Source organism: Anser brachyrhynchus, assembly GCF_964034855.1.
Source record: "Anser brachyrhynchus genome assembly, chromosome: 9".
Lineage (NCBI taxonomy): Eukaryota > Metazoa > Chordata > Aves > Anseriformes > Anatidae > Anser > Anser brachyrhynchus.
In genome coordinates, this window is record NC_137703.1 from 17,487,598 (window position 1) to 17,509,530 (window position 21,933).

General features: G+C 47.6%; 2 protein-coding genes across 8 annotated transcripts in view; one reads left to right on the forward strand and one right to left on the reverse strand.

Moving 5' to 3' along the window:
* NGEF (neuronal guanine nucleotide exchange factor) overlaps positions 1 to 21,933 on the reverse strand; it is a 51,151-nt gene that overhangs the window by 8,440 nt on the left and 20,778 nt on the right. For all 3 annotated transcript variants that reach the window (XM_080605078.1, XM_080605079.1, XM_080605080.1), the window contains 8 exons: positions 18,013 to 18,177; positions 17,802 to 17,908; positions 13,061 to 13,335; positions 6,007 to 6,167; positions 5,654 to 5,806; positions 3,573 to 3,702; positions 2,750 to 2,824; positions 712 to 801 (listed from right to left, as the gene is read on the reverse strand). In XM_080605078.1, coding sequence (XP_080461204.1) covers positions 712 to 801; positions 2,750 to 2,824; positions 3,573 to 3,702; positions 5,654 to 5,806; positions 6,007 to 6,167; positions 13,061 to 13,335; positions 17,802 to 17,908; positions 18,013 to 18,177 — 1,156 coding nt within the window. The remainder of the gene's footprint in view (positions 1 to 711; positions 802 to 2,749; positions 2,825 to 3,572; positions 3,703 to 5,653; positions 5,807 to 6,006; positions 6,168 to 13,060; positions 13,336 to 17,801; positions 17,909 to 18,012; positions 18,178 to 21,933) is intronic.
* Positions 18,024 to 21,933, forward strand: part of NEU2 (neuraminidase 2) — a 38,429-nt gene continuing 34,519 nt past the window's right edge. For 2 of the 5 annotated variants that reach the window (XM_080605109.1, XM_080605094.1), the window contains exon 1: positions 19,286 to 21,687. The gene's annotated coding sequence lies outside the window, so the exon portion shown is untranslated. Of the gene's footprint in view, positions 18,153 to 19,285; positions 21,688 to 21,933 lie in introns of those variants that run through there. The other 3 variants (XM_080605102.1, XM_080605104.1, XM_080605103.1) reach the window with 3 other exon arrangements.

The following is a 21,933-nucleotide window of genomic DNA, read 5'->3' on the forward strand; positions in this document are numbered from 1 at the left end:
GTGTGGCCTTCCAAACAAATGGTCTCAATTTTTTATTTATTTTTTATTTTTCTTCAGTTGCTCAGGTATGTATAAAGGTTGCTGGGAAACTAAGTATGTTCCTTAAAGTTAGTGAAGCACACGGATCTGAGGAGCACTTTCACAGCGCTCATGAAAAGAACCAGTGACTTTATACTTAGCACTGGAGTTTCTTGGCATGTATTAAATAAGATCTGGTCAGAAGTCCCTAAATATTCAGTCATTCCCTGAGTGGACCCAGAACAGATCAGCAGGGGATTAGAGGCATAATGCATGAAGACATGGATGAATTAAATATGGGGGGACAGCCTTCATTTTGGTATTTTCCAGCTTTGAAGTGTTTTTCTTTGTAGATTTAATCTTCCTTTAATGTCACTTGTAATGTACGATACAGCTGCCAGTGCCTCACAGCTCCGCATGTGCGACATGCTGCCTCTAGCGCTGCCCCAGCTGCTGCAGCGCAGTGCCCTGTGACCACAGGCACTGTCCTAGTGCCCACGTGGGTGCAGTGCCCGTGGCAGCACTTCTCCTTCAAAGTTTCAAGCAGGACAGCGTGGACAGGCAGTGCACTGCCACAACTGAATGTCACTGCAGGGAGTGCAACTGGGTTACTGCTGCTGGGTATGCGTGTGCAACACCTGGATGCTGTTGGCTCACTGTCTGCAGGGGGTTGTTACCAACCCGTGCTTATACCTTGATCTTAAATTCCAGTTTCTTCTGGATGCTGATCATCTGCTCTGTTCGGCTCATCTTCCTGACACCTTCATTACACGCTTTCACCACCTGGAGAAAGAATAGGAAGATTTGTCTCTGATGGCCTGAACAGGTAAGTGCTGTAAAGCACGGAAAGGCCTGACCTTGACAGGGTAAGTGCCTTGCTGTAACAGGAACTGAACAAACCAGGCTCTTCCACCAAGACTGTATTCACATGAAAAAGGGGAGGAGAACAAAACAAAAGGAAAAAAAACAGCACCCAGGAAACGTTATAGCCAGAAGCTGAATATCAGGACATGTTAGATGGCTGCCTTTGGGTACTGAATAAGACAGTGCTAAGCAACACTCCTGGCTGTGCAGCAAAGGGAACAGCTCGTTTACCAGATTCTGACACACCATGCATCTCTTCCCCATCTCCAGCATTTGAAAAAAAAAAAAGGTACATGCACAGTATTATCTTCAAGAAGAGAACAAACCAAAGATCTTCATTTCAAAGGTAGAAATGCTGTGGTTCTGCCAAGCAGCACCAGCTGCCAAGGCTGTGATGGAATGTCCCATGAAAGAGATGTTCCTCGTGGTCCATCTGGGACCAAGTACAAACTTTTGACAGAAAAAGCACAGTCAATGTGCAGGCACTACCCTGTTACAGGGACCTTAACCTAGATGCTACTGCTTCTTTCATAAGGAGCAACTCTCTTGAGAACTGGTTAGGTAGAAAAATTACGTTGGAGAACATGCTCCACTTTGTGCACTGCTTCTGTTACTGAAAATCCACCAGAACATCAGCAAGTGAAACCACAAGCTGCTCCTACCTATCCAATAAGATGCTTGCAGTGAAAATTAAGCACCAGCTGGCCTCTGTTGTAATGCCTGCATCTAGCTGGATGCTAGGCATCTAAACTTAAACATTTTCAGGTAAGTAACCATAAGAAGGGAGTTAGGAAATCAACTACAAAACGAGCATTTTTGCAACAGCAGTCCTTGTCATCTGCATGTTACAGTAACGGCCTTCCTCAAACTTTTAACCAATGGAAAAAACAAAATAGGCTGGCAGATGCATCATCATCATGCAAATATGAAGTAACACAGAATATTCTTTGTCATTAAGGCCTCTGTTTTTATCCCTAGCAATCTCCCAAGTGTAGACTTCATATGCTAGTTTAGGGTAAATCCAACAGTCATTTTATTTTAGTATTTCAGTCATAAGCTGCAACCATATCCTCAGGCTGATGCTCGAGCACAATTTTCAACTTGAAATGCTTATTCTGAATTGCAGGATTCAAGAGATACTCCAAGCTTCTGAAGGTCATTAAGAGAAGGGGATTCAAACACCTTGGTCCCTGTAGTGCCCTGTTCCAGCCACATAGCTGCCAGCAACTCCAGATGGCATTCCAGACCTTTCAAACGTGTCGACCAAAGGGGGGGTCACCCCGTATGACCACGTCAGGAACAGCCCTGATGCAAAACAATGCCTGTCCAGCACTTTGTGCACCGCAGTAACAAGCACAACTGAATTCCACCTGAACACCAGGGACTGTACCATCATCAGTTAAAAGGGATAAAAGCAGGTATGTTCACTTCATTGAGAAACTTATTCTAGGTCAGAGGAAGAGATGTGCTGCATTGGAGGAAACCTGATACAGTAATACTCGACTGCCTGTTGCAGCTAAACACATCTCTCAGTAGGATCCATCACCCTCAGGCATCTGCAAAAACACCTTGTATTCTTGAAAACCCCAAGGGAAAGCGTTGTCTCAGCCCTTCCTAGAGAGGAAACATACGCATCTGCTGTTAGTAAGGGATTTTTCCCTGACTGACATTAAATAGCTGCTGGATTGGTTCATCTTTGAGAGCAAGGAAGACTTTAAAAAGAAAAAAAACCTCTTGAAACATAGCGTCAGGATTTAAAAGGAAGCTCCAGGAGTGAATGAATGCAGTTTGTAGGTCTCTTCTGGGGAGAAACTGGGCATACTTGTTCAATCTTAACGGCCTTCAAATATAGTTCATTCAAACTTACTGTTTCTAGCTCCTTATGTGCATCCAGGGCAGTGGTTTCCCTCTCAGACTTCTCTTCTACTTTCTTCAAAATGTTCTGTAGGGGAGCAAAGGCTGTGTTAACTTTCCAATCTGACAGCACAGAAAGGTCTTTGCTATACCTGGAGTTATTTCTGGCCATTGGCCTAATTACAGGGTGGATGATTGAGTACAGGGACTCCCACCTCTTAGCTCCTGTTTTTCATTAAAGCTTGTTCCCATCTGACTACTACTGAATATCTAAAAGAAGTATAGCACGCAAACCCCTATTTTATTAAAAAAAAAATAGATAAAGCTGGCATTAGCAGGTAGTGTTTGCTAATCCAAATTGGATAAGACTTTTTGGGACTGAGCTGCCGCCTCATCCCTAGAAGCATGTCCTCTAGTGCAATGTTCAGACGTGCTGGCAAAGCACAGCTGCCGCAGTCTGGCCCAAGCCACCATGATTTGGGTATTACACACAATTTTGGAGCTGTTTTACACTGTGCACCTGTACATGAGCAGCCTAACCATTAGGCAGTTGGCTTCATGTACCACTGCTACCCCTTCTAGCAGCTCTACAGTAAAGCTCCTCCTCAACTCTTATTTAGTAAAAACTACAAGGCAAATTCAACATCAAGTTGGAGATGTTCTCTCCGTGACTGAAAACTTTCCCATAGTTGACAACGTCCTATTCTGTGGAAAAGCTTCACCCAGCTCTAGGGCTGATCTTGGCTGTTTGTAAGCCTCATTATGAACCGTTGGACAGGAGAACTCCAGGAGTGATGCAGAAGACCTTTGGACAACACAGAAGAGCAAAACTCTACCTGCACGAGTAGCTTGAGCCGAGTGATCCTTTGAAATGGCAAAATCAGGAAGGAAGAAAAGGACAGGCCTTTGCACTTGGGATCCAGCTCCAGCTGTGAGATCACTTCCCGGAAAGCTGGCTTGTCCTGGCTGAGGGGGGAAGGAGAGAGAGAGCGAGAGAGTGCCACCCTGCATGTGACTTTGGTGTGTGGGTGGTGACCCAAAAGCAGCCCAGTCCCACAGACAGCATCTGCCTCGCTTCTCCCAGGAACAGAAAGGAAGGGAGGAGGAACCAAATGCTTCTAGGTGTATTTTGGTTTGAATCCAGAGCTATTTATAGAGTTGGGGGATGGAAAAAATAGTCTTTTAATGTACAAGCCATGGTAGCATGTTCACATGTGTAGCACATCTAGCTTAGCAGCATACGCTGTGTGCGTAGGTGTGTGTGAATGGGGTGTGTGTCCAAGTAGATGAGTCACAGGCATAATTATATATTTTTACACAGTTGGATCTCTGTGACAAGGTGAAATTCACACAGTCATAAGAACAAGACAAGCCACAAAACTTGGCTACTCCTGGCTGCTTAGCAGGAGGATGGAAATCGTTATGTGGCCTGAGAAGAGCACAGGCCATCCCCCAGGCCATTCCCAGGCGTTGCTGAGCCACAGACATGGCTGCGCTGAGCAGTTCCACAAGCCCCAGCTGCTGCAGTCAAAGCCAGCACCTCCTGGTGATTGTGAGGGCCAGCAGCCACGTGGAAGACTTCTGGAGCCCTGGCTAGCAAAACCAGCATGGATGTGAAGACATTGCTAACCATGCAGAACCTGTCTTCACTACCTGTGACTCACAGCACTCCAAGAGAAGATGCTCTAAGTGCTTCTCCTGCTGCAGCAGGTACTTGTGTCACCGTGTCACTTGCCAGAGCCACAGCAGAACGGACCTGAGCGTGTTTGAGAAACACAGCCAAAGTGGGGGCAGCTGTGAAACACCTGAGGCTTCAAGTTCAGCCAAGTGCTGTGAAATTCTTGGGCTAGCTTGGAGCCTGAGGAAGAGAGTCTATTCTTTTCAAAGTCCTCCATATTCTCTCTCAGACGAAAAAAATACTGCCCTCTCAATTCATATCTAGGAATACTTCCAACTCCAATAGGTCCTTTTCAAGCTCAAGTAATCCAGCCTACTGCTGGTTCACTTCTGAGTAGTTAGCTAATGACTCTGGACACACTGTTTATATTGCTCACCTCTGACTCAAGGAAACCCTGCAGTACCCTCCTTTTAGAGAGAACAGTTGGCCAAGCTCAGCAGAGGCCGCTTGGAGTGTTTTTTTTTTGCCTCAAAAGCTGGAGATCAGAGAAAGGAAAGGATTAGGGCTCATTACACTCCCCCAAACCAGCTGCTGCTATGGGGAGGAAATATAGTGCAGCATGTTCAATGGGCTGTCCTGAAGGAATCCAGGCCATTGTAACTGAAGAAAAAATTAATCCTCCTGCTCGAAGACAAGCCTGTAGGGCACTCTTCGTTTTGAGATGGTAGAATTCCTACCGGACCAAAAGACTAGCTGAACTTGAAAAATAATGCAAAAATATCTTGGATTATATCCTCAGGCATCGTGCCTGTATTTGTAACACCAGAATGTGATGAAAATGCCTTTTTTTTTTTTTTCCTTTTAAGAAAGTTTTGTTCTTTTGAAAAAAAAAAATCTCAACTTTGGGAAGGTTCAGCCTTGCTGAGAAGCTCAGGAAAAGCAGTGGCTGTTCTTGCCTTCAGAGAGCTCCATCATATTCTCAGCCTTTCGATCTCATGTCTCTACTTGCAGTTTAAAAATGCATGCATTTCACAAGCGTGTGTTCTCATGTCCACTGAAAGCATTTCCCACAGCTGGGAACTGCTAGCTCTGAATTCATTTGGTATGCTCCTTGCCTACTCTCTCACCCCACCCTTACCATAAAGCCTTTTAATTATGTTTCCTTTTTTATAAATGCAGAGTAAAATCAGTGCAGTGGGAAATCCTGTTTCTGTACTATTTAGCAATATTGAAATTACTGCTAAATCAATGGCCTATGCCATTTTGGGAAGTAATACAGCATCAAGCACTGGAACTCACAGAAGCTGCTTGTAAGCTCTCTCCTGGTAGGTCTGGTTGGAGACGTAGGTGATGTACACAGAGAAGTGATTAACGGTGTGCTGGTAGACGATATCGCACACATCCGAGATCACAATATTCTCCTCCACACGTTGCTCAAGGTCCAACAGGAAGCTAGATAAGAAAACCAGCACTCATTATGACCTGCACATTCAACATAATTCCCAGTTTCTGCCCCTCGGGCTGAAAGCAATTAACGTGTCCGCAAGCTTTTTGAAAAGGCTGGGTAGCAGACTGCTCAGTCTGCTCTCCAAACAAATTTAGCTGAAGAGATGCCATTCAGCTAGCCAAAAATCCAGCGGCAGGTGTCTTACCGCTCACTGACAGCCATGACGTCCAGGACATTGGAGAAGAGGATGTGTGCCTCAGACTGGTGTAAGATCTTTTTCAGGCGTTCGTTCTCCATGAAGTGAGACACCAGCAGATTCAGACTCTTGTAATACGAGGCTTCGGAAGTAACCAGCTCAAACATTGCCTGGGGGAGAATCCCAAAGGCGGCCATCAGCAGGTACCTTCTACTTTCATAGGGAGGTGCACGCAGCGTTAATGGGAACATCTGTGCTGCATGTAGTCATGGACATTGCCCCCACCCTCCAGACCCCGTGTGCAGGGAGAGGTAAACGTGAAGGGGTATTTCCCATGTGTTACATAGGATAGGAAATCTTCCCCATCTCCCTCTCCTCTCTCCTAAGCTGTTTGACCACATTTCCTTCCACTGCACCTTCCCAGCAGAATTCTGTCTCTCAGATGAGCAGTCCCACGTTGTGCACGTGCTCACATAAAAGCACTTCCTACACCCTCCCCAGCATCACTCAGGTAGTTTGACCTGAGGGTGCCAAGTCCCCTGCACCCCCTGTCACCACCCTGCACATTTCTCTCCCCTACAAGGAGTTCCCTTTGGCAGTCTGCACACCCCCTCCAGCCCCGTGCTGATCATGCAGCACTGGCTTGCTGTGGCTTGTTGGGCTCCCAGCAGGGTCTCGTTGCACCACCTATGCCCGTATTAGAAAAGCCGTGGGGTAGGGATTGGCTGCACACCAGCACCCTGCGGTCCCAGCGTGCGACACGTGCTCCTTGGGGCACAGCTGTGGTGCTGCAAAGCCCTGTGTGTTCCCTGACCCTAAGGAAAGCCCAGGTGAGGCTCCCTGGCCAAGCCCAGCCATACACTTTTCTGACCCACTTCACCGAGGACCGGGACAAGGCACAGCAGTCCCTAACTGTTACTGTAAGGTATAAACAATCTCTGAATTTCAGCACTTGCTTTTCCTGTTAAAAGCGAAGTCGTGGCGCAAAGCCCAGCTTCCTCAGGCCAGGGATGTGGTCTGGGGAAGCAGAAGGACAATCCAATGGCTTGTTTCAGAGATACATCTTAATGAGGTGAGGATGTAAAGCCTTGTCTATAGCAGGTGCCAGAGGGACAGTGCACTGTTGCTACACAGAGTAATTACACTCCAGGCTGCGTGCAGAGGTAGATAAAGCAAGTGGTTATTGACACAAATACCAAATCCATTCGTTTAAGTAAGATTAATTTAAGATTCTTGCAAAGGCTTTGACATGGCAGAAAATCATTAGCTCCTTCAGGCATCTCTTGATGAAGGCGTGTCCTGGGGCTGGGCCGTGCTGCTGTTAATGAAAAAGGACCTTTTGGTAGCAAAAGTCTCACTTTCTTGCCCCTAAAGCTGCTCTGGCAGTTTGACTCCCTGAGTGCCACCAGCCCTGAGAGCCTCCATGGGCCCAACCAGAGTTGTTAAAGTAACAAAAGAGCGGCAGGTATGTGCAGTATAATTTTTATTTTTTGCTGTACATATGGAAAAGTATCTTTCAGATTAGCAGGGGGTCTGTCTTGTGGACTGATTTGTTTTGTTTCTCTTTTTAAAGAAATGAAACTCTCCGCTGATCAGTTTTTGGGCTTTTCCTGGAGATGTTGCTGTGCATTACAGGAGGACCCAAGGTACAGAGACCTGGATAATATTCCTGATATAGGGCAAGAGCTGGGAGGATGGGCACAGCGGGGAGGGATTGTTATCAAATCCAGAACTGCTGAAATATCAGTTGAACTAATGTTTCCATTCTTTGTAGGGTTAACATCATAAGAAATAAGTGGGCAGAAAGTCAGACGGGCCTCTAAGCAGGTGGTCCTGTCCTGCGCTGGAGGAGGCTGTGCCCATACAGCCCCTGAAGGGAGACAAAGCAAAGGGTGCAGGTGGAAATGAAGGCACTTGGTGCATGTGGAACAGCTGGTGTTTAAGGAATAAAAGAATGTTTTATTTTCTTCAAGAACAGGTTCCCGGTAAGAAAAATGGATGACTGGCTAGGTCTCCAAAATACACTTCTTACAATAGCTTGTTTTAATAACCGAGAGGAGAAGAACAGGTAAAGATGCAACAAAGAACAAGATGGGATGTGTAGGGATAGCTTATTCCTTCCCAGTACCCTGAGGACTGGTACTACCAGTCATTTCACTCTGCAGCTTTCCAGATACTCCAGGCCAGGACTTTATTTTCTGCTGGGTCTTTGCAGGATGACCACGAGAGTCAAGGTTAAGATCTGCCACGTCATTAAGGTCTTTAAACCCTCTGACAACTTGCCTAATCTATAAGCTTGCTTCCTAACATGCAGACACAGAAGTTCCCACTGCCTATGTTTGGAGAAATTAATTTGTGTGTTTGCTGCCCACCATGGTGGGGGGGGGGGGGGGGGGGGGGGGGGGGGCGCTAAGGGAATGCAAGTTTCAAGCAATATTGAAATCCATAGAGAAAATATCACAAGGTTCTGACTTAAAGGAGATGCCAGGGAAGGAAACGTTATCTCTGCTGGTCAGGACAAGCTTCTCTGAGTGTTCACTACAGCATGTGCAAGGCACAAGTTCCTCAAGTGACTTTGGAGATCTAGCTGGTCCCCTGCAGACCCAAAGTACCCCAAAGCCTACTCTAAAGAGCCCAGACTGCTCTTTCCCATCTGAATGGTACAAACGAACTGCAAACATCTGAACTGTAATGTAAGGATGAGATTTCTGAGAGCAGCTGAACTCTGTGACACTAGATAAAAGAGAAAGAACTTCTGGCTTCAGAGCTGCAGAAATATTCAGAGAAAATGTGAACTCAACGTCAACTGATGTAATACTGTCTCCCTGAGTCTATAAACAGTCTGAAACTGTCTCTTGGAAACATGACCAAGAGTTTCCTGAGTCCTCTGGGTCATTAACTTCATGAAATCTATGACTTGCATAAGAGCTGTACTAATTGTTTTCATTGCTTATATTTTGGCAGAGAGACTAAGAAAGGAAAGAGAAGTGAAGCAAAAGTAAAAAGAAAAAAGAAGATTAAAAAAGGAAAAAAAATTAAGAGTCACCAAAGACAGGAGTAAGTAACCCTAAGGCTAAATCCCGTCTGAGACAATATGATGTTTTACTGCAGAGATTGAAAATATCTGTTCCCAGTAGCTCGGATCCTCCTGTAAACCACCAGCGAATACGGGGGGATTCTGACCCAGCCTAGGAGGGATCTTGTTTTGAGCTGATGCCACGGTATTGGCTGTGACCAGCTCTCAGACCTGGTCATCTTCACAGGGCGCGTACGACATCCACCTGCCAAAAGTGCAGTAAGGACAGCCCAAGAGCTCTCTGGAGGAGGGTAGCTCAGTTTTAGAGCAAATTTAGATGTTGAAAAGCTAAGGCTTGCTCAAAGAAGGAAAGGAAATTAAATGTTTTCTGGACATTTTTGTGGAAATGGAACAAGAGAAAGACTGCCTCCCTGTCAAACGTTCTTCCACAGAGGCCACATCACTGCTGCATGCACCGGGTTCGAGTCCCTCTTTTGCTTAAGCAAAGATTTTCACAGCAGGTGCCCTGTGATCCAGATTCACACTGTGTCATGCAGGTGCAGATTAGTCTGTCTACCTGCCAATTTTTCTAACACCAAAGTGACCAGGATCCAAATAATCCCTAGAGAAAGTTTATCAAAGCCTATGGTTTATCAAACCATCTCAGCAACAATGGTTCCGTTCAAGTTATGAGGATACGTTACTCATACTCAATGTTTTTTGTCATTGCTGTTGTTTTTTTTAATCTGTCAATTGTTTTGGCCAGCTCCACTCAGCTTGGAATCTCCTAACACACGGAAGGTGAGTCACGTGTAGCAAGTAGAAGAGGACAAAATGAATAAACAATGTAGTTAAGTCAAACAACAACAAACTGAAAGGTAGAGATATGAACTCGGAAGGAGGAGTAAACCGGAGCCACTCCACAAAAAGACAACGCCAATAATGGAATTTAAGGTTCGTGCTAAAACATTTCATAGGCTAAATGCTCTTCCTTCTTACCTCTGGATCGCTACCTTTTCAAAGCCTAGTACCTCTGCGACAGAATTTGTTTTAGCCTACATTACATGTAATACACAGAGTGTTTTCTCTCCAGTCACTTGTTCCTCCTGCTACATACGTGTTGCCTGCCACTTCCTTCGCACTGACTCCATGTCAGCACTTCTTTTGGCTTGGTCTGCTTTTTTCATCACTAAATTTTCTACGTACTTATAAGAAAGTCCTTGATGATTCATGTTTTGCTGTGTTTGATGCTCAACAGATGTCTGGATAATTAAGCTACCCTATGAATGATTTAGTCATTTCTGATAATTATTCTAGTAGCACATAATTTGTGTATTTCCCTGACCCCTGCGGTCTGTAACATGTTCTTTGTTTTTTCTTTTGTTCTTCATTTTTCTACATTTTTGCCTACATTTTTGTGACAGTTCCAGTTGTTGTTTTACATTTTGTTACTCTGACATTAGCTTTAAATTAAAAAAACTGATGTGGCTGAAGCCATTGCTGTCTGAATTCTGTTTGAGTTCCCAGGGCTAATGGCCCATGCTGCAATTTTTTTTTCTGAAATTGCTGAGAGGAGGTGGGTGTATGTTTTTTGTTTTTTTTTTTTTCCTCCCTGAAACTTCATTTTCTGGGTCACTCATTCCAGTGGGGACTATAACAAATTGCCTTTCAGGAGACTTTTCAAACATCCATTGCTCTTCCAGTCAAGTTTCTTGTTTTGATGCTTGAAAAACAAATGTCTTGGTTTTTATCTCGTGTTGATGGCCTGCTTGGTTATTTTCCACCACCACCAATACGGAAGACCAGATTCCTCCTCTTGGCAGGTGTCACCTTTCTCACTGTTGCCTCTTTCATTTTGCAGATTGCTGCAGGCGAACAACTTTATCTCTGACTGCTTAAGCCCTGCACCATCCCGGCTGTGGTGGTGTTCCCTTCCTCAGCTGTAAACACAGGTTTTTGCTTTGACTTCCTTTCCATTCGTGTACTCATGTTCCTCCCTGCGGTCTGACTAATACTCTTGTTCTACCTTTTCCCGGCTGAAGAGCTGCAAGCACTTCTAGTCACTGTGTTTAACACAGCTTTGAAAATAAAACAGGCCAGAAAGGTACAATTTTGCACTTAAGACATTTACTCCAGATTTTCTGCTGTCCTCTGCTTCAGGTAGATTCTTCCAATACTCCTTCAGGAAGCTGAACTCTTTCCATTCACTGAAGCCCTCCTATACAGCTGCCGTTCCCAATTCATGTGTGAGAACAGTTCTCTCAAATTCAGCTCTGCAGCGGCAACCACTACTTGCTGAATTCAACATCATCTCTTTAATCGCCTCAGTGATTTCTCCAGCACTCCTCGTTTCCTGTGCTTGACTCTCCTCACAAGGCAAATTCTCCACTCTATCTGTTCGATGTTCAGCCAATTTCACAGCTTTCTGGCTTTCGGCAGTTTTATAATCTCTCACTGTACTAATCCAGAACAAACAGGAAGGAAATTTTAGCTCCGATAACGTAACAAGAAGGGAGAGCACAGCACTTCTTTAAGGCAGCGCTGTCCCACCTCCATCTGCTTTATTTCTGTTGTTATTTAAGCCGAAAGAAGAAAATTCAGCACACTTAATGCTGGGGTCTAGCAGATATTTTTCTGTAGAACACCTACAGGTAATGAACATAACTCCAGAGAAACGGCAGCTTTTGAAATCTATAATGCAAACTTCTAAGCTGATGTTTCTCTATAAGTGACTCCTCATTTTGAAGCAGAAAAAGAAGAGCTTGTAGTTTTTCAGATGCCAGATTGTGTTTGTAATGCTGGCAGTCAGAAGTACCTTGTTTTGCCAGGTAAACAGAACAAATCTGATATGGAAATAACCAGTGCAGAAGAACATGGAAAAGCAACAAATCATTTCAGTCACCTTCAGCTGTAACCCTGACACACTAGCAGTCTGTGCTGTCAGCCTAAGCTACCCTGTACAAACGCAGGTCTCTCCCACCGAGGGTGTAGCTGAAGCCCTGCCCCTCGTGCCCCTGAGATGTGAGAGACCAGCTCTTCCAGGGAAACAGCGAAGCTACAGCCTTGGCCAGGACCAGGGTGGGACTTGTACACACAAGCGATTCATAAGTCTTGACTAGGCAGACACAAGTAAGCTCAGGGAGAACTGCTCACACCCTGAGATGTTGTTCAGCATTTTGAGTTCAATCACACGTGCCAGGACAGAAGGGATACAAAGGTAGGGCGCCCTCACCACGAGCCATCCTGGCACAGACGGATTCACGGGGCCAAGCCTGTGAAGGTCCCTCGCTCACATCACAACACACACCACCCTAAACAAGGTTTGTTCATCTCCGCTGCAGGCTGCGGATCCGGTGCTACGCACTGCCAAAGAGCACTCATGCTCCCCACGCTATCTAAAATAGCAACCAGTTGTAAACTGTTGTGTGACTGATGTTTTCATTAACTGCGGCAGCTACCCCCACCTACTCTGCTCCTGGTCGATGCAGCCCTGTACATTAACGGTGTACAACCCTCAGACAGAGATGTTACTGTGCTGCATGGCTGAAATGCAAAATTGTCTGTCAATATTTTTGACTGTTTTGCACAAGACTCCAAGTAACGGCATTTAAAAATCAGGAAGCTTATCAATCTCCATCACTTCCCTTTCCTCTAATGCCATCATATTTAAAACAGATTACAGGTAACTCTTGAACTGTTCTAAGATTTTTGGTGGATTAATACACATCAGGGACCAAAAGCTTTACTGCAAGAACCCCTTCGTTATCTCTCCCTTCCTTTGTAAATGGCTCCTAGCACTGATGCAGAAAAGAGAAAAGAATTTCTCTTCTGCTAAATAAATATCCAGCAGCAACAGCGTATAGGACAACACCCTGTAGCTTCAAAAAAGTGAGTGGTGCTGACCAGTGTGACATGGAAAGGTGTTTAGCAAAGCAAGGCTCATCTGTGACTGCTGTGAAGCTGTTTGTTTTTAAATCCTGATAACCTGACTCTCACTCTTTTAAGCAGCAACCCAGTTAAGAAACATTCCGCCTTCCCCCATTTTACCTCCTGCAGCTTGATCTCATCTGGCTGGAGGATGCTAAGGACCCCGCTGCTCCGGATCTCCGGAAGATCCTGCCATAAGTTGAACCTGGAGTTGGAGTTCCTCAGCAAATTGATTTGTGGTGCAGCTTTGCTCTCGGTCGTACTTGTAGGTTCTGTTTCAGACGGGGTTTCCTCACTGGGTGAACTCTCCTCAGGGTCTGTCTGTGAATCCTGCAGTCGTCTGGTTTCGATCTCCTGGCGTGTAGATTTATCTCGATATTCCTGATACAGGAGCCCTAGGAGGCAATGTAACAAGTCTCAGAGGTTACAGTGAACAAAAGAGTAGCAGCATATGATGGGAACGGGTATTTGTTTGGCATTAGTTCACCTCAGAAAAGCCATGTATGGCGTTTTCATTTCAAACAGGACTGGCAACCCTAAATGGAAGGCCATTTCTACATCTACAGTGTTGCTAACAATTGTCTGCTATCACAAAACATGTAGTAACAGTCGTATGAATCCATCTGGTTACTTGCCAGGCTTTTAAATGTTTCTTTAAGACCTTGATATTCTCTGTAATATTATGATGTTACAAGCTGTATAAATTGAAAGGTGTGTGTGTTGGAAAGTAACATTGCATACACTGAAACTACTTTAAAGGATCAATTTGATGGCTATGAAAATCCTTAAGGAGGAGATGCTGGGCTGCTGCATGTAATGAAGGCATTACACAAGGGAATCATGGGGACTGTTACTTGTTTGTTTTGGTATTGACTTTGTGGTTAGCATTGGACATGTTGCTTAATTTCTTTCTCTTTTAATTCTCAGTTTCTATGACGATTGAAGATATTAATTTAATGCTTCAAAGTTGCCTGAATGCCACAGCACCACAGAAAAGGCTGTGACTTCGCACCATCTTGCTGCACGTCAATCACACGAGGTGTCTTCCGCATTTTCAGTTGCTAACTTCAGCAGCAGGTGAAATTGCACAGAATTTGCCCCAATTCCTGATTTCAACTGACAGCACCAAACAGGTAGGAATCCTGAAGTTCCTTGGCCATCTATAGAAGGTCCTGCCTCTCTCCTAAGGCAGGAAATAAGTGCAGGAGGCTCTTGTCCCATATCTCTTTCTAAGCCATCTGTCGGGCCCAGAACGTTAATTGTTCGAATATAAAATGTTATTTAGAAGATACAAGAAGACAGGAGAGCAAGAACCTAGTCTGAGTCAATCTTCTCACTTACCAAAGCTGATGAAGTACATCACCTCCCTTGGTTTATACTTGAATCTCAGAAATGTAAAATGAATAAAGATAAAAGTCCTTGATATTAAAAATAATAATAATACAAAAAAAAAGTAATTTATTTTGTCTGAATCATTAGGGATTAAAATCCATCTGGTCACATGTAGTCATGATACTGGATCTCAAAGCAGATTCCACGTGTAATAAGGTGAGAGACAACTGGGTCAGGAGTTTGTCTAGGGAGGGCAGAACTGTAGCTGTCACTGCCTAATAGATCTCTGGACCAGTTTTCACGAGGCTCTACCAGTCACTGCTAGAACTCTTCTAGAAATATGCTGGGGGAAAAGTGCAGGCACAAGGACAGCAGAACTGCAGTCTGTGAGTATATCCTGTTATCTGTTCTCCCTGGAAAGACGCTCAACGCTGGATTAAAATAGCAGTAAGGGTAGCTGTGCCTAGGAAACCGTACAGTCTTCTGCTAGCTTCCTACATGATAACTGAAGAGAGGAGACTTCCCCTGAAGTTTTGCATCCTGCTGCTACTTATATAATTTCTCTCTGCGTCAACTAGGCTTATATGGCTTTCCTAAGCATTTCTGTCTGTTAATCAGCACCAGTGAGGGTGCTGAGCATGCGGCAGGCTGGAAAGGCTCCTTGAGGAATAGAGCGGAGAGCCTGCTGAATCGGAGCAGCTTTCAGAAGCGCTGCTCTGTAAGTTCAGCCAGTGCTCAAAGGCTCTGGTGCAGTAGGGCACTGGGTACCTGCTGCCCTACCGACCTGCACACCAGAGTAGGCCAGGCTGGGAAATAACACCCTGAAGCAGTATGGCCAGTGCGTGGCTCAAGGGAAAACGTGCTGAGAAACTGGAGCACGATCTATCTATTTTACTCATACCGGAGATAATTACATTTGCAGTATCTGATCGTTGCGCTGCTGGGTCTGTCCTGCAAGTCAGAGGCAATTGAGGACATTTTGTATTTGTGTGAGGGTGATTTAGTCTCCCTTGTGCAGATCTGGAGAGCAGCCCTTTACAAAAGATCCTTGAGACATTTTCTTCCCTTGCTTTTAAGGAAATAATGTCCAGACAATGAAACTTGATTTTGCTTCCAGATTCCCCGTCTGACCCATCAAACAGAGAGACCTACAGAGCCTTCAGCTGCAGGCGATGCGAGTACAGACAGGGGGAGACCTGACTGACTAAAGGCATCTGCCCGCCAGAACTCATTTGGAAATGCCACCAAGGTAACACATTTTAAGGAGGGAGCTGAGGAGAGACTGGCTGAAGGTCTTCCACAGGCAGCAATATTAGGAAGAAACAGAAAGGTGATATCAGCAGAAAGACAAAAGACAGGTTTAGGTAGAATAAGGGTAGGAGGAAACAGAGAGGGTTGTGCTAGCAAGGACGTAAGATTTCCTTGCAGTCTTGGTGTGAAAGGTACATCTATATGTTGGCAAGAAGGTTATGACTGGGAAAGAAAAGGCTTAGCTGATTTTACCTGCAACATTTTCAGAGAGACCTGGAGAAACCAAGCAAAAGCCTGCTCTCAGTGGAGCAGGAGATGGTTATGGCACAGGACAGGCAGTATAACAGATGCAAGGTGAGGGAACGGGATCTTGACATGTTGAAAGGAGAGCGATAAATTTGGGAACCAACCGACTGAGTATGCAGAAAGAAGCTGAGAACAGTAGTTGAACACGACACTGAACATTTGATAATTTAGTAGATGCCTATGTTTAGTAAGCGAGCAAGTATAGAATGTCAGAGACCTGTAAGAGCTCTGTCTGTTCCTTAACGTCCCAGCCATCACTACTGTCAGCTGGTTAAAGGCTGTGCTCAGAGCATGGGTTTGGTGCTGCCTGTTGACTTTAAGTGCTTAAGCTTATGAAACTGTTCTTCGTAAGGGATGTTTACATAGTTTCTAAGTATTATATTAGACTTTTCCCTTCATGTTTATTCTATTTCATTTTGCTGTCAGTCTCCCTTCCTGGATCCCTTGCAAACTGGGAGGGGAATTGCAAAACTCGTTACTAATTGGGGAAAATGCTCGCCTTAGAGAGTGATCTTAAAGTAAACGCATTTACATTGAAAGATACGTAAAATCTCAGGAGGTCCATAGACATTTTTTCTGAAATTCTCTGCTCCAGTTTCAGGCAAAAAGTCCATTAGTGCCTCAAAGGCAGGAGGAAAGAAAGGGAGCAAGTGTGCTCCAGCCACTTAAAATGACCTCTTTCCTGAAGATTAGGGTAGCATCTCTGGCTGTCAAAACCCTGTCTCCTTCCATCAAGGCACAAAAGACCTATTTGCAATTGAACAGGCACGTGTAGTGCTATCACATAGCATCCCTCTGATATACAGCACAAAAATATATATGAATATAGCAACCAGGTTGCTTTGAAGTCCTGCTGGCTTTAGTATTTTATCATGCCTCTTAGCAGCACAGTCTCAGTAAAATGAGGACATACTGGCACATTTGCCTTGGGAGATTAGTACCTATGCAGCCAAAAGTAAGTAACACGTCTGGCAACATACAGCCAGATTGGTCACCGCTCTCTTCCAGAGTCCAGCACTCATCTGCCTTGCCTGACAGCCGCTGGCGGGCTCCTGCGGGTCTCTCTCACACCAGCCTCCTGCAGGGCCCTGTCCCTGTCCCAGCGGCGCTCCAAGAATCAGCCTTGCCACCACAAGCTGACAGCAAACTGCAGCCGCTTTCCTCTCCCAGCGACAGCACAAGAAGCCTCCTCTCTCCCGCCAGGGAGATGAGAATTGCTGCTCATGAGAATATCTATCGGATTTTGCCACGCGAAGCGCTACGTCCCTGCTCTCCACATTCAAGGATCTTGCGCTATCATTTCCAGAAATTAAACTGAACTGTTTAAAAAGGAAGCTTCTACGTTCCCAGCACAAAAACTGCTTCGGGATGGGGCTAATTTTGCAGTTGCCCAAATCTCTCTGGGCAATGTCACAACTCCGATGTGGGAAACCAAGAAACAAGCAGCAAAGGTCCTCTCCGCATACCATAAAAAGGATTCTGGCTGCACACAACAAAAATACCACAAAAAAGAAAGCACGGCAATCCTTTCCTCCACAGCCTGCCCAGATAACCTCAACTCTGCCTTTGCAAAGAGACCATGAGAAACTCAGCTTGGAAAAATAATGCACTCGGCTGCCAGTGTGTGACCATGGCGAGCAGGCACTGAACGCAGCGCGGGCAGTCCGGGTCCCTCAGCGTAGCCACTGCAGGGGTGCCAAAACCCACTGACTGCCTTTTACACCTTTTCAGGCACTCAAAACCAGCTTTTAGCAGCAGGTCGGCCGTAGCCTCGATGACTGAGCGCTTCATAATGACAGAAAGCCATCCTCGCTGAGGAGCGGACCGAAGGCTAGGCAACATGGCACAGCCCGGGGCTCGCCTCGCCCTCACGGGCCGCTCCGCTCCTCGCTGGGGTTCGGGCCCGGCGGCAGCCGCTGGGGTTGGGGTTTTTTTGGGGGGCGGGCGGCCCGGCCGCTCGACGGCTCCTTACCGATGTGCTCGATCAGGTTCCTCCACGAGTCGGCCGTCATGGGGTGGGCGGGCGGCGGCACCTGGGCGGCGGCGGCGGGGCTCTCCTCAGCGGCCGCGGGGGGCTCCCTGTGGGACGCGGGGCAGCCTCAGGCGGGGCGGCTGGAGGGGGGGGGCGGCCCCTCCGAGCCCCCCGCCGTGCCCTCTCTCCCCGCCTCCCTCCCCTCGCTCACCTGCCGGAGTCGTCCTGGTCGAGGGCGCAGGCGGCGCTGAGCGCCGCGGCCAGCAGCTCCATGGCCGACGGCGGCAGGCGGCTGCCGAGCGGCTCCGGCGGCGGCGGCGCGGGGCTGGGGGAGCCCGGGCGGTTGCCACGGTAACGGGGGTAGGAAGGCAGCAGCCTGCGCGGCACGGAGAGGGGAGCTGCGGCCGCCCCCGGGGCGCCCCCGCAGCCCCCCGGCGGCCTCTCAGCGCCCGAGCCCCCGGCGGCCTCTCCTCTGACCCCCTCAGCTGCCCCCGCGGAGAGCCCTCGGAGCCTCTCCTCAGAGCCCCCCCCCAAGCGTTCCCCGGGGCTCTTCCCCCAAATCCCCTCGGAGCCTGCCCCCCATCCCTTCAGACCCCCTTAGAGCCTACCCCCGGGCGTCCCCAGAGGCTCCCTCTCCAAAATCCCCTCAGGCCCCCGCCCCGTTCTCCCCCCAGCCTCCCCTCGGAGCCCCCCGTCGGGCTTCCCCAAGCCCCTCCAGAGCCCCCCCCCGCCTCTCGCGGCCGCTCTCCGCGTTCCCAAGTCCCTCCCGAGCCCCGCCAAAGCCTCGCAGAACCCCCTCAGCCTTCCCCGGGACCCTGCCGAGACCCCTCAGGGCTCCCCTCGCCCCTGCGGAGCCCGTCGGGTTCCCCACACCCGGCTCCCTCAGAGCCCCCTGCGGCCCCTCCGGAGCCCCTCAGAGATACCGCCCGACCCCCGCAGCCCCCCGCGTACCTCAGCGCACCCCCTGCGGACCCTCCCGGAGCCTCCAAAACGCCTTCGAAGCCCCCCCAGAGCCCCCGCGCTGCCCCCCCCCCCGCGCACTGCCCCTCAGAGCCGCCCGCAGCCCCCCGCGCCCAGCCGCCCCGAGGCGCCCGGCCCCCCGCCCGCAGAGACCTCCCCGGCCCCGGCCCCCAGCTCCGCTCCCGCGCAGGTCCCTCCTCCGCCGGGAGGCTGACTGCCTCCTCCCCGAGGGCCCCCCCAAAAGGCAACAGTCCCTGCCCCGGGGACCCCCCACCTTCGCAGGCACCCCTACCTCCATCCCCCCCCCCGCTCTCCTGCAGAGAGGCTCCTTCCTCAGAAGCAGGGAAGCCCCTTCTCCATCCCTCCCTCCCTCCCCGGCAGGCACCCCCACACCCCACAGACCCCACACACCCCACAGACCCCTCAGACCCCCTGCCCCAGCCCCTCTCCTCCAAGCGCGACCACCCCGCACCCGAGGGGGCCCTGCCTGGCACTGACCTCTCTCTCCCCCAAGCCCCTGCGCCTCTCCGCCTATGTGCGCCTGGCGGCGGCTTCGAGGGAAAAGAGGAGGTGGGCGAGGGGGGCTTTCCTGAACTGCTTCCAGAGCTGGTGCATATGGTGCATTTCTTCTCCGGGAATGAAACCCCGAGATGGAGGAAGGAATGTAACTCAGAAACTCAGCCTAATCCCTCCTGCCGGAGCTGCACCCCTGGTTACCCCCCAGGATTGACCATTATCCTCCTCGCGTCTTCCCGCAGGGTTTTGCACCCGCTCGGTCATTTCCCCCGTCTCCCTTTCCTTAGCGTCGCTACTTCCATGAGGATATATTTTCTCGTTTAGGCAGTAAGTATCTCAGTACTCAATGATCTGTCTCTGTCTTCGTTCAGGTAATTGTTTTTCTGCCTCAGGGATAAATCCTCTTGAGCTCCACAGTGCGGTTACACCCGCGGATCGGTTTGTGTGCTCATGGACATGTTGGGTGCAGCTCTTCCCTGCGCGTTAGTAACCCCCAGCAAAAAACGTCATCTGCACCACACTGCGATTGAGGAGTTAACAGTCAGAAAATGCTCGGCTATTCCTCACATTCACTTTCTCCCCGTTGCATAAATAAACATGCTCTATTCTGTACGTACTACTGTAATTTATGCAACGACATAAAATCCCTGCGTCAGTCTGTATATGTAAAATGGTTTTGCTTTTATCGTTTTTATATTGCATTTGCTAAACGATATATCAGGATAGCTTCTAGCCAGCACATGACTATACATTCAGAAAAACTCCCTCGGCTTACATGAACTAGATCTCGACCTAGCACACTAGAAGAGCTCAGTCCCTAAGTTGTTTAGAGGCAGAACGGGAGAGAAAAACAGCTGGAAATGTCTGTGAGGGAAGTGAGGGTTCAGATTAGACTTTCAGTCCAGCCCTGGACTGGGAGGTCAGAAAGACCAGACCACTGATGGGAAAATGTGGGGTCTTGTCAGCGTGAGGGTGGGCGCTGGAGCCTGCTTTGCCACTTAGAGAGGAGGAGGACAGGGTGACAGACGGGGGGAGGTGTGTGGCGGTTGGGTCAGTATGGTATGAAAGTGGGTTATCAGCCAGTAAACACCAGGGCTGGGTGGTATGGAGAGGCAGATGACTGAGGAGGCAGCCAAAACCCTGTCGAAGGGATAAGTGAGGAGAGACTATCTGAAACTCTGGAAAATGATTGACGTTTTGGTGGCTTGCTGACAGGGAATGTTGTCAGGGGTTTTCGTAAGTGGGTGGGATGCTGAAAAGCTTCTTTCTTCGAAGAGGGGAGGAAGGACATTAGTGGTACTGAGCACCTTTGTTATTTTGAATGTTGGAAATGTAGAGATGCTGTTTGCTGAAGAGAAGGACCAAGAGCAGTGAGTTCTTCCAAGTATGCAAAGAGAATTCAGTGCATAAGCTCTTACCGACACTGCTAGAATGAATACATATCTAAATATAACTTTAGGCTGTATCTACTAAAAAAAAAAGTTTCAGAAATATGCATTAAGAGGCTAACAACTTCTAACCCCTCACACAGCTTCACTCTCAACAGTTAAGTCTATTACAAATTGGAATTTCTTTTTAGAAAAAGCATCTGGGTCATGGTATGAAAAACATTCAGAAATAGAAAGCATCTTCTCAGGATCCCATAACTGTTAAGTAACTTGATCCTGCCTGTCTTTCTTTTTTCTTCAAATTTTCCAAAACAATTTCACCTTTGGTCTAGATGAAAACCTGGAAAATGTCACTAAAAGTAATAATGATAATAAAAATGTTGGAAGCTATGGGGAGGTGAGAATACCAGCTGAGAGTGAAATGCCCCCTGTGGCCATGGGAAGACACAGCTTGTATTTTTGTATCTGAAATCTGTTCCGCTGTGTAGCAATGACTAATAGACTACTTTTCCTTCCTTTAGAACTTTTCTTTCTTAATTGTAATGTGGTCTTTCAAAAATCTTGCTATTTCTTTCTCTCCAGGCTCATAGCACAGCCTCATATTTCATGTTGATGTACAGAGACCATCCATAAAGTGAACAAGTGCCTGAGAAATACTTTTTCTCCCAAGTGAGGTGATGGAGTGCTCCCAGCGCTCTGGGACTGGAGTGAAAAAAAAAAAAAGATACTTAGCGAGAAGGAGATATTTTTGTCCTGCAAACATTACTGAGATTTTCTAAAGCTTGCTTTTCTGTTTGGGGACAAAACAGAAAGCTTTCCAAATTTGTCATGAAAAATGAAGGAAAGCAAACAAGTGATTCCCTCACAGAGGTCTGGAGGCTGGTATGTTCATCCTGGGTGTGGGAGATCCAAGTCGGAGTCACTGCTGTGTCACTCCTTCACATGCCACTTGCTACTGCCTGTCCAGGGCGGATCAGTCTCTGCTCCTGGAGCTGCTCTGCTCTCTCTGGTCACTGGGACAGGTACTTGAACCTGACCATCCCTTCCAGGGGAATCCCCTGGTCGTCAGATACCACTTTAAGTCAGTTAATAATGGACTATCTCCCTCTCTTCTTCCACAATTACCAGTGCAATTTAGGCTGATCTACCTGCTCAATTCCACTCTTCACTTGACTCTCTGAGGCAGATTTCTGCCTTCACTTTTATGCCAGAGCTCATGCTCATCTCATTCTTGGTGAGCTGGTTTGGTCACCTAAACCGGTGGAAGA